This window comes from Aethalodelphis obliquidens, unplaced genomic scaffold (assembly GCF_003676395.1).
Source record: "Aethalodelphis obliquidens isolate GAN/ISIS:26980383/991018 unplaced genomic scaffold, ASM367639v1 scaffold63, whole genome shotgun sequence".
Lineage (NCBI taxonomy): Eukaryota > Metazoa > Chordata > Mammalia > Artiodactyla > Delphinidae > Aethalodelphis > Aethalodelphis obliquidens.
The window spans coordinates 5,067,397-5,084,920 of NW_020838007.1; the positions used below are offsets into that span (position 1 = coordinate 5,067,397).

Below are 17,524 nucleotides of genomic sequence, written 5' to 3' on the forward strand. Positions count from 1 at the left end.
CGGCCCGCCCTGCGCGTCCCCGCGGCGCCGCCCCCCGCGCGCGTCCACCGGCCGCCGCGCGCACCGCCCCTGGAGCCCCGGGTCCCCGGGCGACGGCGGAGGAGGGGGCGCCGCAAGATGGCGGGTACGGGCCCCGCGGCGGGCGGCGGGCGGCAGGCGGGGGCGCGGGGCGGCGGGAGGCGGGCGGCGGGCCCACGGCCTTTCTTGTCTCCCTCGGCGCAGACCTGACGCTGCTGCAGGAGGACCTGCCGGAGGACGCGGACGGATGTGAGTGAGCGGCCGGGCCCGGGCCGGGCGGGAGAAAGGGCGGCGGGCGCCCAAGGCCTCGGCGCGGGCTCGGGGGCGGCCGGCGGCCGTTCGGGCGGAGCCCCGGCGGCGGAAGCGGGAGCGCGGCCGTTGGTTCCCGGCGCCTCGGCGGGGACGGGGGCCGCGGGCGGGTCGGGGCGCCGCCCGCCGCACGGAGCCTTCCCGAGGCCGCCCCAGCGCCGCGTCGTCCCGGGGTCCGGGATCCGGGGTCCGTGGCCGCGGAGGCAGAAGGGGCGGCCTGGGCGGGATGGTCCGGCTTCACCGACTGTCTTTCTTCGGCGCAAATGTTGGCGACTCAGCCGGGCCTTCCTGCATCTTCTCATCTCGGCTTTCCCGGCGACAGTGAAGTTTTCAGGGCTTGGTCTTTTGATTCAAGGAAAGCAGAAAGTTTGACATTGTTCCTGGAGGAGTGTCAGAAAGGAAGTGTCTCTCTCGTATGTGCTCTTCCGAGGTCGGAAGATAATTTGGAAATTGCCTTCGAGTTGAAGTGGTGACCCGGGAGGGACGTGTGTGGGGCTTAGGGGAGAGCCCGCCCGGTGCTGAGACTCACTGACCCTAATATCATCCAAGTCGGGAATTCCGAGGTAGCTGCGCTTTGAAATTGCTCTTGTAAATGCCGTGGAGTTAATCCTTAGCATGTCTAATGTGGTTTCTCGTGCCCACATTAAGCTTAATTTTTAAATTACTGGGTGTTTTGAGTGAAGTGAGGGGAATTTACTCTTTAGGAGTCTCTAAAAAGAAGTATTTCGAAAATGAATTAACCATATGTAAACTTATCTTTTGCGAAGTCTGGGTTTATGTGTTTTCAGTAAAACTCTCTCTTAAGGCAGCAGTGCACATGTAGTGAAGGACAGCACTTACATTTCCTTAACGTTGTACCGTAGGACTCTGGGCTGCCTACGAGTAAGTTTGAAATGTTAGTTAAGGCAGCGCTTGATTTTCTGCAGTTAGAATGGGAGAGGTTTGGAGAGGTGACTGTCTCCAGACGGGGGCTTCTCAGGCTTGTATTTAGGTTCAAGGCTTTGCAGATAGAAGACGCTTTCCTTCAGCAGGTGTCGCGGACCGTCGTTCATTTATTGTCACTTAGGTACCATTGCACACTTAAAGCTTAAAGGATGAGCTGTACTTTGGCCCTTCACCCTTAAGGGGCACAGTCTAGAAGGGGCAGCCTACCTGTGCAGAGCTCAACAGTGATTTCTCAGGACCCTCCAGACTTCTGCTTGGTACTGAGGATAGAGCAGTGTGAAGGATGGTCACAATCCGTGCCCTCTAGTGGTTTATAAGCAGTTTTAATGTAAGTGTGACAATGAAGGTGTCAGAAGCATCCTAGCACAGTTGTTAATAGACAAGACTCAGGAGCTGAACTGCTTTGTTCCGTTCTTGGCGTTGTCACTTTGGATGGATTCCTGCAGCTCAATTGAACTTTTCTGTGTCTAAGTGTTGTCATTTGTAAACAGCTGTAATTAATATTACCTGCCTTATAGAGTTGTTTAGAGCCTTACATAAGTTAATGCATGTAAAGCACTTAGAATAGTAGCAGGGAAATAGTGACTATTATGTGTTGTTATTATGAGTAAAAAGTGAGGGAAGCTGGAAGGAAAGTTCAGGGAAGGAAATACTGATGTTGACCATTACACCACAGAATTTACATATTTACAGTTGCTGCTAATGCTTGCAGTTAACTTTTTTTAAGGTCCAGTTCATTCCCAGTGTGGGTTTTTTTTTTATTGAAGTATAGTTGATTTACAGTATTGTCCAGTGTGTTTTAATTTAGGATAAAATGTTCGACCTTTGAAGGCACAGTTTATTTGCATATTTATAATTTGGTTGAAGTCATTGTTAGAATAATTGCTTATTTTCTTAGTTGCTATAGTTTCTACAGGTGATAACCTTTACCCAGAATATTCAGGAACAAGGGATCTTGGAACATATGGCCAGCTGAAGGACCACTCGGCATCTGTTTTGAAGGGAGAAAGGGTGAGAGGGGAACCTGGTGGTGGGACCTTGGTCCAGGGCGAGATGGACGGGCAGGGAATGGAGAGGCTCTGCACATCCTGGAGAAGGGAGAGGACCAGAGACGTTAGAGAGGGGCTTGGGCTGCCCGCACAACTGGGCTGTGTCTCCTGAGCCCGGTCTTCTGTCTTGGGCAGCGCTGGTGGAGGCCGCCTCCAGACCTGCCCCTTCAGCCAGGCCAGGGCTGAGTCAGCCTTTGAGAGGGGAAGACATTGTTCTTTGCTCCAGCTCTATAGTCTTGGTCACCTTTCCTAAATGCAGAACCTAGACTAAGAAGGAAGAGAGAGTAAATACTATTCTACAAGTGATGAGAAGCTGGGGTGCCGGGGGGAGGCCCTGGGTGGGGTCCAGATCTTGAAAGGGGGGCATTGCCAGACCCTGAGATGAGGCTCTCAGGTCGTTCATTTGATCTGTTTCGTTTTAAGCCCCCAAGTCTCTGTGTAGAATCAGTAGAAAAGTGGGTAGAACTGGAAAAGGGTTGGTCAGAGATGGACTTGACTGGTAACCCTTGGAGAAAAAGAAACAAAATCCTAATGTGTGAAAAATGACGCCTTGTATGTACATCTCAAAAGGTCATAAAGTTAAGTAAATATCATCGTCTTAAGGTACTATTAAAATTAAGTTTAGAAAAAAAATTAAGTTTAGGAGAATAATGCATTGAAAAACTAAGTTTGTTTTTGGTTAAAAGGGATACTTCCAATACTGTCCAATGAAACACACTTTGAATTTCAGAGTGAAAGCAGAGCAACTTCCGAGTTGGGTGAACCCTTCCTGTGCCTGGAATGATGGGAGTCAGTGTAGAATTCTGGATAGACTTTCAGAGAAAGAGTTTTAAATTTCTACTGTCGGTTCTTCACAGATGCAATTTTGATGTACATTGAAGTTGCTAGATTTCTAGGATAGGTGAGATGGGACTTAAGATACAGTAGGATTTGGTGAGTTAACGTTTGTAAAAATAATTTCACAGGAGTTAGATTAAAATTTAAATTTCTGTCAGTAATATGTTGAAGAAGATTATTTTAAAAGAAAGATGATGTAACGCTTAGTGATTTGCAGTAGCTTTTGTATGCGGGTGGTTCTTCCCAGTAGCCGTGGGACATGTAGGCTCTGGTGTACCGATACTAATAAATAAGTCAGCTGATATGCAGAGGGACTAAATCATTCTCTCAGGGGACAAAATTCCTAAGCACCAACCAGAATTTTAAGCCAGGCCTCCTGATTCTAAATATTGTATTTTAAACACTGTTTTTTCTTAGATTGCCCAATTTACACCATCGAGCTGCCCCAGCTTGCGTGGGCGATTTGTTTGAACCTGTGCTTAGAATAAATACCCTTGAAGATGAATCTAGCATGCTGCCTGAGGTTTAATTTAACCTAGAGGGAGGGGATTCAAATGAGGCTCAGGTGTAAGTCTTTATGTTAACCTCTCTCAGCTGTGACTAGCATGCTGTGGAAGGGCTTTTGGAGCTGTGTTCTGGAATATGACACAGCACAGAATTTTTCCTGTTAAAGTTTTGGAGTCCTTCTACATGATACTGTTTTTCAGGTTTGAAACAGTGAATTAACGATGGATCCAGAACTAATTGGGTGTAACTACCTAGACTAAACTCCATCCAGAGCCTCTGGGCCCTCGACTGTTTCTGAAAACTGGGTTTGATAAGCTTCTTAGAGTCTCGCCACCTGGGGAAGCGAGGCGTGAAAGGTTGGGGCTGTGTCCTGTGGTGGCCAGGGAGTCGGTCGAAAACCTGAAGAAGGTGCCCTTGAAAATCATAATATTTAGAAGTGTTGTTAAATAGGGATTTGGGAGAGCAAGTCATGAGACTTGTAGCATGTTTTTGCTACCAGCAAGACTGGACAGGAGAAGTCTTTGTTGAGAGATAATATGGTTGGTGTCTTAGAAAAGGTGCTTAAAAATGGTTTTAGTGGTACCCACATGCATATAGAATCAGTTAATGATGCCTTGGGTCATAATTCCCCATACAGAATTTCTAAAAAAAAGAAAAAAATGGGAGAGTACTCTTTGTTCTCTGTAACCGTGCGTGTCAGCCGCTTGGGCTTGTAGCTGCAGGACCGGGGCGTGGGGGACCCAACACCTAAATGCATAGGTTTTTATTCTTCTACCTGTGAGAGAGAACACGCCCTTGCTGGGTGGAGTGCTTAGTCTGCCACGTGTTGATCACTGGTTTATATATTTCTGGTCCTTTGGCCTCATTTCCTCCTCTCATCAAAACAAATATTTTATATTTGTTTATTAAACTACTGTTACTTCACCCCTGTGTTTGCCTTATGTTTTGGAATTTTTCATTTTTCTGTCTTGATGACAAAGAATTTTTGCCATCAGCTACATGAGAGGGTGGGCAGTTTCTGCACTTGAATTGGGGTGTTGTTTTGCTTTTAACTTGGATCTGAAAGTAAACGATTTAATGTTTTGGGAAGAAGAGCGGGTGACACACCTCTGCAACTTTGGTGAAGGTGGTGAAGAGGCCAGTGCTCCCTAGAACTTGTAGGAGGGGACTTTTGCACAGTCTCCCAGCTTGCAGGTCCCCCTAGGGCCACCTCCCCACGCCCGTCCCCAACTCTCTCCTTACAAGTCAGTCTTCTTAGCTCCCTTTCTCCCCAGACCTAGGAGCAGACTCCTTTTCTGGCCTGATTGGTACCAGTTTGGTTAGTATTTGAGCGTTGATCGTGCTGCGCTTCTGGAATATGTCCCGGTATAGTTCAGTGAAGGGGGAAGAGCGCTGGGCTTCATAAACTTAGAGCCAGGTTCAGGCCATTTGTTCACTGTATCATCTTGAGCAAGTTTACATCACTTCTCTCAGGTGTTCTGTCTTTAAGATGTTGCTAGGCTTTTGGACTGCTTTCAGTTCTTGGCCGTCACGGCTCTCTCAGGTGCAAGTCTCTGTGTGGATGTAACATTCCCTTCTCTCGGATAGATAACCTGCCAGACTGTTTTCCAAAGTGGCTGTACGGCTTCCCGCCCCGACCAGCGTGTGTGAGTCCAAGGTGCCCCACACCCTTGCCGGGCACTTTAGTCTCTTAAGTGTGTTTTTCTTTGCAGTTTGAATTTGCATTTCCTTAAAGTCTGATAATGCTCATCTTTTTATGTGCTCATTTAGCATCTGTATATCTTCTTTGGTGAAGTGTGCAAATCTTTTTTTATTGGGTTGTTTTCTTACTATGTTCTGAGAGTTCTTTGTATATTCCGAATTCAGGTCCTTTCTCAGGTACGGGATTTGCAAATATTATTTTCCATCCCTTGACTTTCTTTTCATTGTCCTAACAGTGTATTTTGAAGCGTGGAAGTTTGAATTTCGCTGTTCAATTTATTATTTTTTCACAGATGCCCTTTATCAGGTTGAGAAAAGTCCCCTGAGTTTCCTGAGACCTTTTTTGAAATTAGGAATGAATGTTGGATTTTGTCAAATGCTTTTCTGCATTCATGATATTTTTCTTTTTTAGTTTTTTAATATTATGCACTACATTGATTTTTTAAGGTAAATACTGTTCACTTTTTTTTTTTTTTTGCGGTACGCGGGCCTCTCACTGTTGTGGTCTCTCCCGTTGCAGAGCACAGGCTCCGGACGCGCAGGCTCAGCGGCCATGATTCACGGGCCCAGCCGCTCCGCGGCATGTGGGATCTTCCTGGACCGGGGCACGAACCCGTGTCCCCTGCATCAGCAGGCGGACTCTCAACAACTGCGCCACCAGGGAAGCCCTGTTCACTTTTTAAATGGGAAATTTCGAAAATACACAAAAGCAAATGAGCCATCCTATACCCACCTTTTACTTACTCTCCTTTAACATCTGAACTTTTGTGGGTGGGGGTTGGGAGGAGGCAGCTAGAGTACTTTAAAGACATCCCAGTGTCATTTATTTTAACTCTAAATATCTCACAAGGCATATACCTGCAATGTGATGTTGTAATCCGCGAACGGAAGAGCATCTGAGATTATGGTGAGGTATGGTAGTTTATGAAAGTTTAAATGATTAAATTCTTGAGACATTTTCCTTGCTGGTTCTACTGTAACAAAGCCCACCTGTATAATCACTAAACTCACTTTCATCTTAATATTGATCACCAGATTAAAAGAAGCAACATATTGCTTGTTTTTTATCATGCTAATAAGCACGTTTCACCATTTCGGGTCAGCCTTAATGGTAACAAAAGAATATTGGTAAACAAAAGTTGAATTTTATATTTTAAATTGGTTTGCTGTATCATCCAGAGAATCACATAAACTTAAAAATTTGAATTGTGCTATGCCTGTCGTGAGCCAATGATTCCAGAATTACAGAAATCAAGAGCGAGAGGATAGACTATATATTCATCCTTCTCATTTTAAGCATGAGAAAGTTTGGGCCCAAGGTCTTGCACACATGGCTTGGTGGCAGAGGGTAGAATACTATTCAGACCTTGTAGGTTTTAAAGTTTTTTCCTCAGATACCCTCTCACATAGTTCTTTAACTTGCTGCAGAAGGGAAGTGGGAGAAATTTCTGGATTTTGTTCATTTTTAAAATTACCACGTGTTGGGCTTCCCTGGTGGCACAGTGGTTGAGAGTTTGCCTGCCGATGCAGCGGACACGGGTTCGTGCCCCAGTCCGGGAGGGTCCTACATGCCGCGGAGTGGCTGGGCCCATGAGCCATGGCCGCTGAGCCCGCGCGTCCGGAGCGTGTGCTCCGCAACGGGAGAGGCCGCAGCAGTGAGAGGCCTGCATACCGCAAAAAAAAAAAAAAAAAAAAAAAATTACCATGTGTTGTCATACTGTGTGTTGCGTGTTGTGCTATAATCTTGCTGACACTATTCCCCGATGAGGTGTGTAGCTCCACAAATTTACAGAAGTGGCACCTGATGAGGCTTACCTGAACAGTTAAGTAATTTGCTCAGTCACCTACGTTGCAAGTGTTGGGTTACATCTAGACCTGGCTGACACAGTCTTTATTACTTTATTACTCTTTATTACTGTACTCTTCCTGCCTTCCAGTTTTGACCTCCCTTAATTTGTCCCTTATTTAGTTATCTAACCTCCTAGAGGTTCTGGGCGATGTGAAGGTCATAGCATGTTCCAAGTATTTGGTGGGTAAAATCATTTTTGTCCAGGTAGTGCCTGCCATGGGAATGTTGGAAGCACAATATACCCTTTTTCTTTGTGTTTTAAAACACTCATACATAAGGGAGCCAGTCATTGGAGCAAAAGTGGGCAAGAACATCGGCGTGATCTGAGATGTCTGATCCTGGCACTACCTGATTACTGAAGTGGTCAGTCCAAAATCTTATTGCTGAATTTATATTTAAATTTATATACTGCTTTGGAGTTGTATTCAAAGTCAGATTTGATAGAAATTATTTTCACATTTAAATCTATCAAATTAGTTTTGGGTAGAAATAAAACCTCAGGACTTTAGATAAATTCAGGTACCTCATTTATGGGGACTGGTGATTATTTGGACCTGGATTAGCTCAAGTTTTATGTTTGGATTACGTACAGAAAAAAGGATTCCTAACCAAAGCAATTGGGTTAATAGGGCTGCAAGGAAAATGTTTGCACACTGGAGAAACAAACACCACATCTATAATGTATGGGAGTCCACACCTGCAAACGCTCTGATGTGCTGCATCTCTGACCAGTAGAATGCTGTATAGAAAACGTGATCTTGGTACCTAATTTGAAAGTGGATAAACACGCCCCTTCCTCTTTCATGTGCATATGTACTTTAGGGAAATGTTTTTTGAAATATTCATAGAGTAAGCTTTAGCACATTATTCCTGCTTAAATTCAGTTGTGAAATTAAATATGCTTTAGGACAAATTTATACTTATTTACTAGTAAAAATCATTTCTAAGAATTTAGTAAACTTTCAATATATTTGAAGAAAGGATTTCTGATAAGCATATTGTCACACATTGAAACTTGACATACCTGTTGCTTGAGGATATATATCTGGAACATTTTTATACTTTACCCATAGCAGAGAGCCCAGCACACAATAGGCCTTCAGTATATAGTTGCTGAGATGAATTGTGATTTTCTGGCCAAGCTGAATAAGGCCATAAAACGTATTGTAATTTGCGGTAAAATAATGAAATGATTTGTTTTCAAATTAAATTGTTACTTTGAGAATTTTCCGACTTACACAAAGGTTGCACAGGTGTTGTAGTTAATTCCCCAAACTCTTCACCTCCATTCAACATTGTTAACATTTTGGCAGTTTGCTCTTTGTTTCTCTATACGATTATAATTACAGATACACAGTGTAATGTATAGGTTATTCTTAATCTTAATTTCTTTGTTGCACCTTTTTAAGGAGTTGCAGACCTGACCATTAGCCTGTATCTCCTAAGAGCAAGGCCAGGCTCTCATAATCACTCGAATTCAGAAAGCGTAACATTGATACAAATCAGCTATGTAATATGTAGCTCATTCCCAGATTTCAGCGATTGTCCAATAATGTCCTTTATAGCAACTATCTTGCCAATCCAGGCTCCTGCCATTGCATTTAGTTGTCATGTCTCTTTAGTATGGAACAATTTCTCAGCCTTTATCTTTCATGATGTTGGTAGTTTTGAAGAGTCAGCTTGGTTTTATCTGTTTCCTCGTGATTTAATTCAGGTTATGCTCCTTTCTCCCTCCCTCCCTCTTTGTGTGTGTGCAGAGATGCTATGTAAGTAATTCCGTGATTTTCTCAGTGCTTCATCTCAAAAGGCACCTGATGTCAGTTCTCCATCATTGGTGGTGGTAATTTGATTTTAACAGCTTGGTTAAGGTGTGATGTCTACCAGATTTCTCCACTTAAAGATTCTCTCTCTTTTTTTTTTTTCTGTATCAAAAGTTGGTAAGAGAAGTGACTTGATGCTGGGGGATATCCCATTCCCAGACAAACATTCACCCGTTAGTATTAGTGTGTGTAGATGATTCTTACCTGAATCAGTTACATTTCCTTGCTGGCTTTCTGCTTTTCAGAAGAGCTTGCCTTTCCTGTTGTTGGTTTATTTGTTAAAATATTTAAAGCCCCAAATGTTAAGGTAACTCTTATAAATGATTAAATCTGTATGGTGTGTCTCGTTATCTTTCATTTTCTAAGATGTAAAGGACTTGGGAAACAAACAAAAATTCGGCAAGTTTATTGTGGCCTTAGCATTATCAAGGGAAAGATTGAAGGAGGACAGACCATCAGCTTTTTTCTGTTTTAGTGGATATTCCTAGAGGCCGTGTGGAGAATAGAAGGATGTTTTCATCAAGCTTGGTGAAAGTTAAGTTGTACAAATTAATCAGTTCTCTTGGGTGTAGTACTTCTCAAAGGTGCTAATATGCTAATGGTCTGTGAGTGTCTTAGGGGAGGATAAAGTGCTATTAAAAGACCCTTGTCTTCGCAGGTGTCTCTGTGGACTACCTTCTCATTAACAAATGTTAATGAATAGGCATTCTTCTGGAGAAGCATTAGACCCCATTTTTTGGGTTTGTTTGTTTGTTTAGGTAATAAAAATTAGCAAGACAGGCTTCCTCTTCTGGGACTTTACCTGTGTTTCGGTTGCTGGGGTGGGGGTGGGGGAACAAAAAAATAAAGAAGAAAAAAATAAAACGCTGCGATTGCTGGTGGAGTAAAGCGCAGGCCCCCAAGGCTGTGGGGAGTTCATAGGAGGAAGAGCTCTTCATCAGAAAGAGTAGGAAATAACTTCCTGGGTGATATTTATAAGTAGGTGAGTGTAAGCTGAGATGGTAAAGAGGGCAGACATGGAGCAGGTGGAAAAGTGTGAGGCACCTGCAGAAAACGGCCCCCCGCCCAGGCTGTGTGCGGGGTTTGTGGGGGCAGATCAGGGGGCCCTTGGATTACGGTGGGAGAGCAGTACCTTCATCCAGACGGGGGGGGGGGGGGGGGGGGGGGGGGGGGGGGGAGGGAGGAAGGGCTGTCGGAAGGTGGAAGTGGTTCTGATTTGCAAACCGGGTTAGGATGAGGAGACTGGAGTAAGTGGATTGACCGTTGTGATAGTCGAGAGCAGTAGTCTTCAGACTTAACGACTGGATACCTTCTAAACTAATCTCGGAAATTTTCTCTCAGACATTTTCAAGTTTAAAGGTATTTTCAAAATGAAACTGTCATAATCACTTTTAAAAATGGAATCTAAATGTAGCACCACACTATCATCCATTTTCAAATATTCAAGAATAAACTTTAAATTGGGAATTTTACATTGTTCTTTTTTTCTTCCTGATCTTTCTATTTCCTGCACAAAATTTTACCTTAATATATTTTTATGCTTGCAAGTTTTATTGATCACCCTATCACGTTTCTTTGCACCAAAGATAAAAGGAGAAATTGAAATTTTTAATTTCCTGTGGCCATAAAAAAACTTTAAAACTTTGTTTTCTTTATTACTACTCAGTTGATCAACCAGAATGTATTGCAAATTATGATAAACACTTGGTAAACAAAATTTTATTAAATAGGTGTCTGTTAATAAAATGGATGGAGCTTTTAAAAAGTAACATGTATTCATGGGTGAATATAATTTATTGCTAGAATAAGACAGTATTTAGCATCAATTTCTACTTTTTATTTTAAGAGCTGTAAGCCCGGAGAAATCTTGTTGACATAGATAAGTGGATGGAAAGGGTTTTACTAGCGATGCCACTACTTTCCTTGAACTTCTTCCAACCTATGTGTCAAAAATTTTTAAATTACTTTTAATGAGCTATCGGTCTTTCAATTTTTTTGAAAGCAAAGGGTTGAAGAATGAATACCTGACTTGTAAAAGTATATATTACAGCCTTTAGAGAGTGGAACTCTTAACACTTCATCAGTGTTGCAGAGGATCCCTTTGCTTTGCAGTGGAGGCTTTTCTGCACGGAGGCAGTGCAGCACTGCAGCCTTGAGGTCACGGGAGCTGGGAGGTTGTGAAGGGAAAGTCTTCGATCCACAGCCCAGGCACATTTTTGTGACGGAGTACTCCTGGAGGTTGGGGTCTGGTGTAGCCCTTGGAGTTATCCGCTTGATTTATTCCTGGGGAAAGCTTCATGTACCTTATGGGGTTCAAATACCCCAGTGTGCTCTAAGCAGACGATATCAGAGCGTCTGAATTAGGGTATTGGAAACTGAGAGGTGTGGGAATACAGAGTACTTCATAGAAGTAGAATTTCTAGTTCATAGCGACTGATCAGATGTGGCGGCAAGAAAAGTGCCTTACAGAGTAACTGAAGGCCTCAAGTTTGAGAACTGCAGGTTACTGGGGAAAATGGTGGTAATCAGAAAGTCATGAGGAAAAGCTGATTTTTTATAAGGTTGGTTTGGACAGTTTGGTTTTCAGAACACACGTGACATGGAGGTGCAGACTCTGAAGTACCTGCAAACCCGGCCGTGGGGTTCAGAGCAGGAGAACTTTGGGGTCCTCTGCACTGTGAATGGTAGTGGAAGCTGTGGCTTATCGAGGGGAGGAGGGTTGTGTGTGTGTGTACAATGTGTACAGGAGGACAAAGTGGGGGGAAAGAAACTACCTACACAGAAGGGTTAGAGAGAAGCAAGAATAGTCTAGAAAGGTAGAAAATATTCCAAGAGATCCAAGAAAAGAGAATTTAAGACGAGGGTGCTGGGATGGGGGAGTCAGCCTTGTCCCCGGTTTTGGCAGATTATTGCCAATCTTTGAGAAGAGTCACAAGAGTGAAAGCAATAGGACAGATTGCTTTTGTCTTGATGAGGAGGTGAGCTACAGCTTTAAGAAGTCTGATGAAAGGTCATTTTAGAGACTAGCAGGCTTAAGTTCTGGATTCAGTGTTTCAGGAAGAAGCCCAGGTGGTCAGAATGGCCCTTAATTACCTTGTGTTGCCCCTAAAGTGTGGTCCCGGCCACATGTGCAGGGCCAGCAGCCAGCCTTTCCTTTCCCTCCGTATGGGAACGTCGTTTCTGTGGTTGAGTCCTCGGTGAGGGGCTTGGTGTTTATGGCCGTGGTGGGAGAATCTCTGTTTAGACAGGGCGGTGAGGTGCTGTTCTGAGGCGCGCGTGAGAGCAGCTGAGCACCTCTGCGCGCCCTCCCGCTGCCCTCAAGCAGGTATGCGGACAGGTGACCCTCACGCTGCTCTTCCCGTGCTCCTGTGCTCATGGTTGCTGGCACGTTCTTTTTCCTGACTTGGCATCAAATGCATGTATGGTAGTAAGATAGGAATGGAAGGTGATTTTTTGAAGGTAGTTCTGGGGACTTGGAATAGAGGTTTGGGACGTCTGAGAGAAGCGTAAGCTTTAAGAAGAGTAGGCTCAGAAGTCTTGTTGAATGAGCATGAAATTAGCACGAATGTGGAGCATACCTGAGCCTTGTTAATGGGGAGTAGGACAGCGGCTCATGGTGCTGATGCAGGCAGAGCTGGAATTGCCTCCCTCAGGTGAGAAGTTGTGCTCCTGGCGGGGCCAAGGGCTTCCGTGATGGTTAGGGGAGCGAGGCGAGGCTGGCGGTGGTGCTCTCAGAATGCCACGTGCTGACCAGCAGGCGGCTCGGCTTGGGAGAGACACCACGATCTTTGCTTCTTTCTTAATTAAAAAAAAAAAAAAGATGGTTTTAATTAATAATTGATCATTTAAATCACATTTTATTATAACATAGTTGAATAAGTATCTCCGCTGCCCGGAATTGTCACTCAAAGGAGATAATGGTTGAATTTAACTCCATTGTTGCTTAGAAAATCTCAAGCGCCAGTCCCAGTTACAGGGCGGCAGTGCGATTTCTCCAGCCAGGTGGGAGGAGTTTGCAAAATGTAATAATGTTACTCTGTTGAAAACTAGAAGGCTAAGTTGATTTTGGTTGGTCACCGTCCCCTCCTCCTCCTGCCTCACTTCTGTGTGAACCCTGTGCCCCACGTGTCCTGAACAACTACTCATTTTCTAGACATGACTTGGTTTTCCTCGACTCCCTGTCTTTGGGCTTCTCGGCTTAGGACGCCCTGTTCCGCCCTCTGTCCTGCTTGGCAAACCTCAGTGTATCTTCCCAGAATTGGCTGGGCTTTGAAGCCTTCTCTTGCTCACCAGGGCAGACCTAGAAGTGTAACAGTGGACGGCACACGTTGTGTGTATGTACTCTTACACCGTGCATCTTTCTTAGTAGTATATTTTTGTCTGTGTCTTTGCACACACATATATACACATGTGTGTACATAGATACACGCATACAATTTCTGTCTAGTTTTTTTTTATTTTTTTTTTATTTATTTTTTTATTTCATTTATTTTTGGCTGCTTTGGGTCTTCATTGCTGCACACCGGCGCTCTCTAGTTACGGCGAGCGGGGTCCACCCTTCGCTGCGGTGTGCGGGCCTCTCATTGTGGTGGTGTCTCCTGTTGCGGAGCACAGGCTCCAGGCACGCAGGCTTCAACAGTCGTGGCACGTGGGCTCAGTAGTTGTGGCTCATGGGCTCTAGATCGCGGGCTCAGTAATTGCGGCGCACAGGCCCAGCTGCTCTGCGGCATGTGGGATCCTCCCGGACCAGGGCTCGAACCCGCGTCCCCTGCATTGGCAGGCAGACTCCCAACCGTTGTGCCACCAGGGAAGCCCTCTGTCTAGTTTTTATATCTGTGTTCCCTGTTGAGTGCCTGGCGCTTAAACAGTAGATGTGCCGTCCTACTTATTGAATGAAATGAATGAAAACATTTAAAAACACAGGGAAACTACGATGAGATTCTCTGTATCAGAAACAAATGAATTGCCGGTTCAAGGGAACACGGATGTACTAGCCTGACACCGTGTTAGGTGCATTATAGATGTTATCTTTGTCTTCGTGTCTTAAAGTCTTGACAACAAACAGGTATTTTACATGTGAGGAAATGGAGCCAAATTAATTAATTACTTGCATTAAGTCCACATGCATAGTTCACAAGGAGCAGAACATGAGATTTGGACCCAGATCTGTCTTAACTTTAAAAAGCCTCTGCCCTTTTCACATCACTGTCGCTATAACTGTGTAGTGATAATCATCTTTAAAATTTCAAATGGGTCCAACTTCAAAATTTTTACATTTTAGATGCTGTTTTCCTTAAATTTAAAAGAATGGGATGTTGGTTTCTATGGCTCTGGGTTTCTGCTGGAGCTGGTGCTGGTGTGGGGAGTGGAAAGTGGATGGAGCCCTTCCTGAAGTGCAGGGGTGATTCTCTCTCTTGTGCTGCACGGTCTCTTACCTTCATGCGAAGGGGGGGGATTCAGTTTTACAAGTAACAAAGATAAATGTCCTTGTTTTATCATTTCTTTCTCTTGTCCTGTTTTTCTGGATGTTCTCTTTAATTTGCATTGTAACACATTTGATTCTTGTCCTGATTTGGAACTGGTAGGATCTATTGAGTCTGATTTGAGACAAGATGGGCTAACCCTTCAGTATAAGACTTCAGTTCGTATCCCAGGTTTCTATTCCAGTTAGGAATTCTGTTAGAATTCACTAAAAAACACAAGATTTCATTGACACGTTTGTCATTTAGCTGCTTCATGGAAGCTTTTATAACTAAATATTAAGTTTTGAAAAATTTTGAGGGTTTCCTACGTAAGTGTAGGAATTCTGTCTCATGTTGACCTTTTAGGTCATCTTCCTTTTTCCTTTCCATCCTGGTCCCCCTTCAGCTACCCAAGGCAGTAAATTTACAGGGGAAGAGGGAGCACTGGAATTCGGGGAGCGTAGATATAATTTGAAAAAACATTTCAAGTGATCATTGTTTTCATTGCTTTTAAGTCATTTTGAAATTTCAAATAACACTAAAAGCTGACATGATTTCTTCACTTCATCAGTGTAGGAAATTGGATTTTTAAAGCTGTGAACTCTGTAAGGGGCTCTTGCTGCTGTAACGTCCAAGAATCCAGAATCAACTTAGTGACCCAGAAAGGAGGGGTGCTGGGGCACAGGTCGGGTGATGAAAGCTCTCTCTTCATCTTCTGTAATGCTCCTTGTCTTCGTCTATTTTGTCTGGTAATAAAATAGCCACTCTGGCTTTCTTATGCTTACTGTTTCATGTTTTATCTCTCTCCTTTTTGTAATCTTTTTCTTTCAACCCATGGGTTGAAATTTTGACTTTAAAAATGTGTTTCTGGTAGACAGACTATAGCTGAGTAACAACTATAGTTGTTACCTTGTTATTAGTTTGGGATTCTCTACCTTTTGACCTAAATGTTTAGTCCATTTATAAGTAATGTAATTATTGATCTGGTTGCTTATTTCTATTTGTCTTTTTTTTCTCTGTTGCTCCTTTTGTGACTTTCTTTGGGGTTAACTCAGTATTTTTTAGCATTCCATTTTAACTCTCGGTTGGCTTTCTAGCCATCCTTTCTTGCATGTTTTAGAGAGTACTCCTAAGGGTTGTAATTTGCATCTTTAATTTACCATAATCTATTTAAAATTAATGTACTACTTTGCATAAGCTATATGATTCTTACAGCAGTATAGCTGTGTTTACTCCCTCTGTTGTTTTGTTTTGTTTTTTTTTGCTGTATGCGGGCCTCTCACCATTGTGGACCCTCCCGTTTGCGGAGCACAGGCTCCGGACATGCAGGCTCAGCGGGCCCAGCAGCTCCGTGGCATGTGGGATCCTCCCGGACCGGGGCACGAACCCACGTCCCCTGCATTGGCAGGCAGACTCTCAACCACTGCGCCACCAGGGAAGCCCTGTTTTGTCTTTTTTATCTGAGGATGTTATTGACTGTACCATCATTTATGCTGTAGGATTTTTCTTTCTTAGTGGTGATAGTTTTTATGGATTATTTTTGTGTTTCTCCTTCTTGTAACCTGTGGCAGGCATTTGTAGGGTGGCTGGGTAAGACTTAGGTATGCAGTCTGTAGCCATGGTAATCACATCCTTGCTGCCTCCATAAATATGAAATGCAGAGCCATTTAGTCCAATCAAGAATTTTTTTTAATTAATTTATTTTTGGCGTGTTGGGTCTTTGCTGCTGCGCGCGGGCTTTCTCTAGTTGCGGCGAGCGGGAGCTACTCTCCGTTGCGGTGCGAGGGCTCCTCATTGCGGTGGCTTCTCTTGTTGTGGAACACGGGCTCTAGGCATGTGGACTTCAGTAGTTGTGGCTTGCAGGCTCTAGAGCACAGGCTCAGTAGTTGTGGCACACGGGCTTAGCTGCTCCGCAGCATGTGGGATCTTCCCGGACCAGGGCTCAAACCTGTGTCCCCTGCATTGACTGGTGGATTCTTAACCACTGCGCCACCAGGAAAGTCCCACTCCAATCAAGAGTTGATGAGGAAATCCTGAATTTGGAGAGGATAATTCAGGACAAAGCGGCTCCACAGTTATTGGCAGGAGGCTGCAGTTCTGGGAAATAGAAATGCACCTTTGTCCCCAGTGCCTCTGCTGGAGTGGAACACTCCCTTTTGTACAGAAATAATTGTCAACCATAATGGGTAGAGTGGTAACGTAAGTGGAAGCAAAATATGGTTTGTAACCCTCTCAGCATATGTTTCTTGAATACAGTTGTTCAGCAATCTGCATTTGAGCTAGTTGGGGGTATTTATTATAAATGATTGCTCCTGGGCCTCACTCCAGACCTGCACAGTCAGGATCTGAATATGAGATCTGGGGTCTGAATTTTAGGGTAAGTGCTCCAAGCTTGTCTTAAACATGACAAAGTTAGACTGTCACTGCTCTAGGACTGTTCCCAAAAGCCCCTGACTTTTTATGGACCTGAATCAGTACTATTAATGTTTATCTTCAAGATTAAGAAGCGTGTGACTGATGAAACAGTTTGGTCAGAGTCATAGAATTCTAGAGCCTGCATAAAGGTGCCTTTGAGGTCATGCCAGCTCCACAGTCTTAGAGGAGGAAATAGGTCAAATGAGAGTATCTGGGTGGTTCTTACGGCTCTGATTCATAATATATAAGGTACTTTGCTATGAATTGTAGATCAGAATAACCTGTTAAAACTTTTCTGTACTATGTAAGGAATTATTTTCATGTTAGGTGTTATTTTTAATCCAGTTTGACAATCTCTGCCTTTAAGTGGGGCTACTTAGAGCATTTGCGCTTAATGTGATTATTGATATTGTTTGGTTTTCCTCTCTCTTGCTATTTCCCATCTGTTTGTCCCATCTTTTCCTTTTTCCTTTTATCCTCTTTTTCTGCCTTCTTTTGGGTTCAGTATTTTTTATGATTCCATTTTAGGGCCTTTATTGGCTTACTAGCTATATGTTTTGGGTGGGGTTTTTTTTGGTGTTTAATAGCTGCTGTAGAGTTTATAATTAGTAT

General features: G+C 43.9%; 1 protein-coding gene across 6 annotated transcripts in view; it reads left to right on the forward strand.

Moving 5' to 3' along the window:
* Positions 1–12: 12 nt before the first annotated feature.
* The window catches only part of PPP4R1 (protein phosphatase 4 regulatory subunit 1), a 61,366-nt gene continuing 43,854 nt past the window's right edge, over positions 13–17,524 (forward strand). For 3 of the 6 annotated variants that reach the window (XM_027088540.1, XM_027088541.1, XM_027088542.1), the window contains exons 1-2: positions 13–124; positions 223–267. In XM_027088540.1, coding sequence (XP_026944341.1) covers positions 118–124; positions 223–267 — 52 coding nt within the window. In that variant the 5' untranslated portion in view covers positions 13–117. Of the gene's footprint in view, positions 125–222; positions 268–475; positions 741–17,524 lie in introns of those variants that run through there. The other 3 variants (XM_027088543.1, XM_027088544.1, XM_027088545.1) reach the window with 2 other exon arrangements.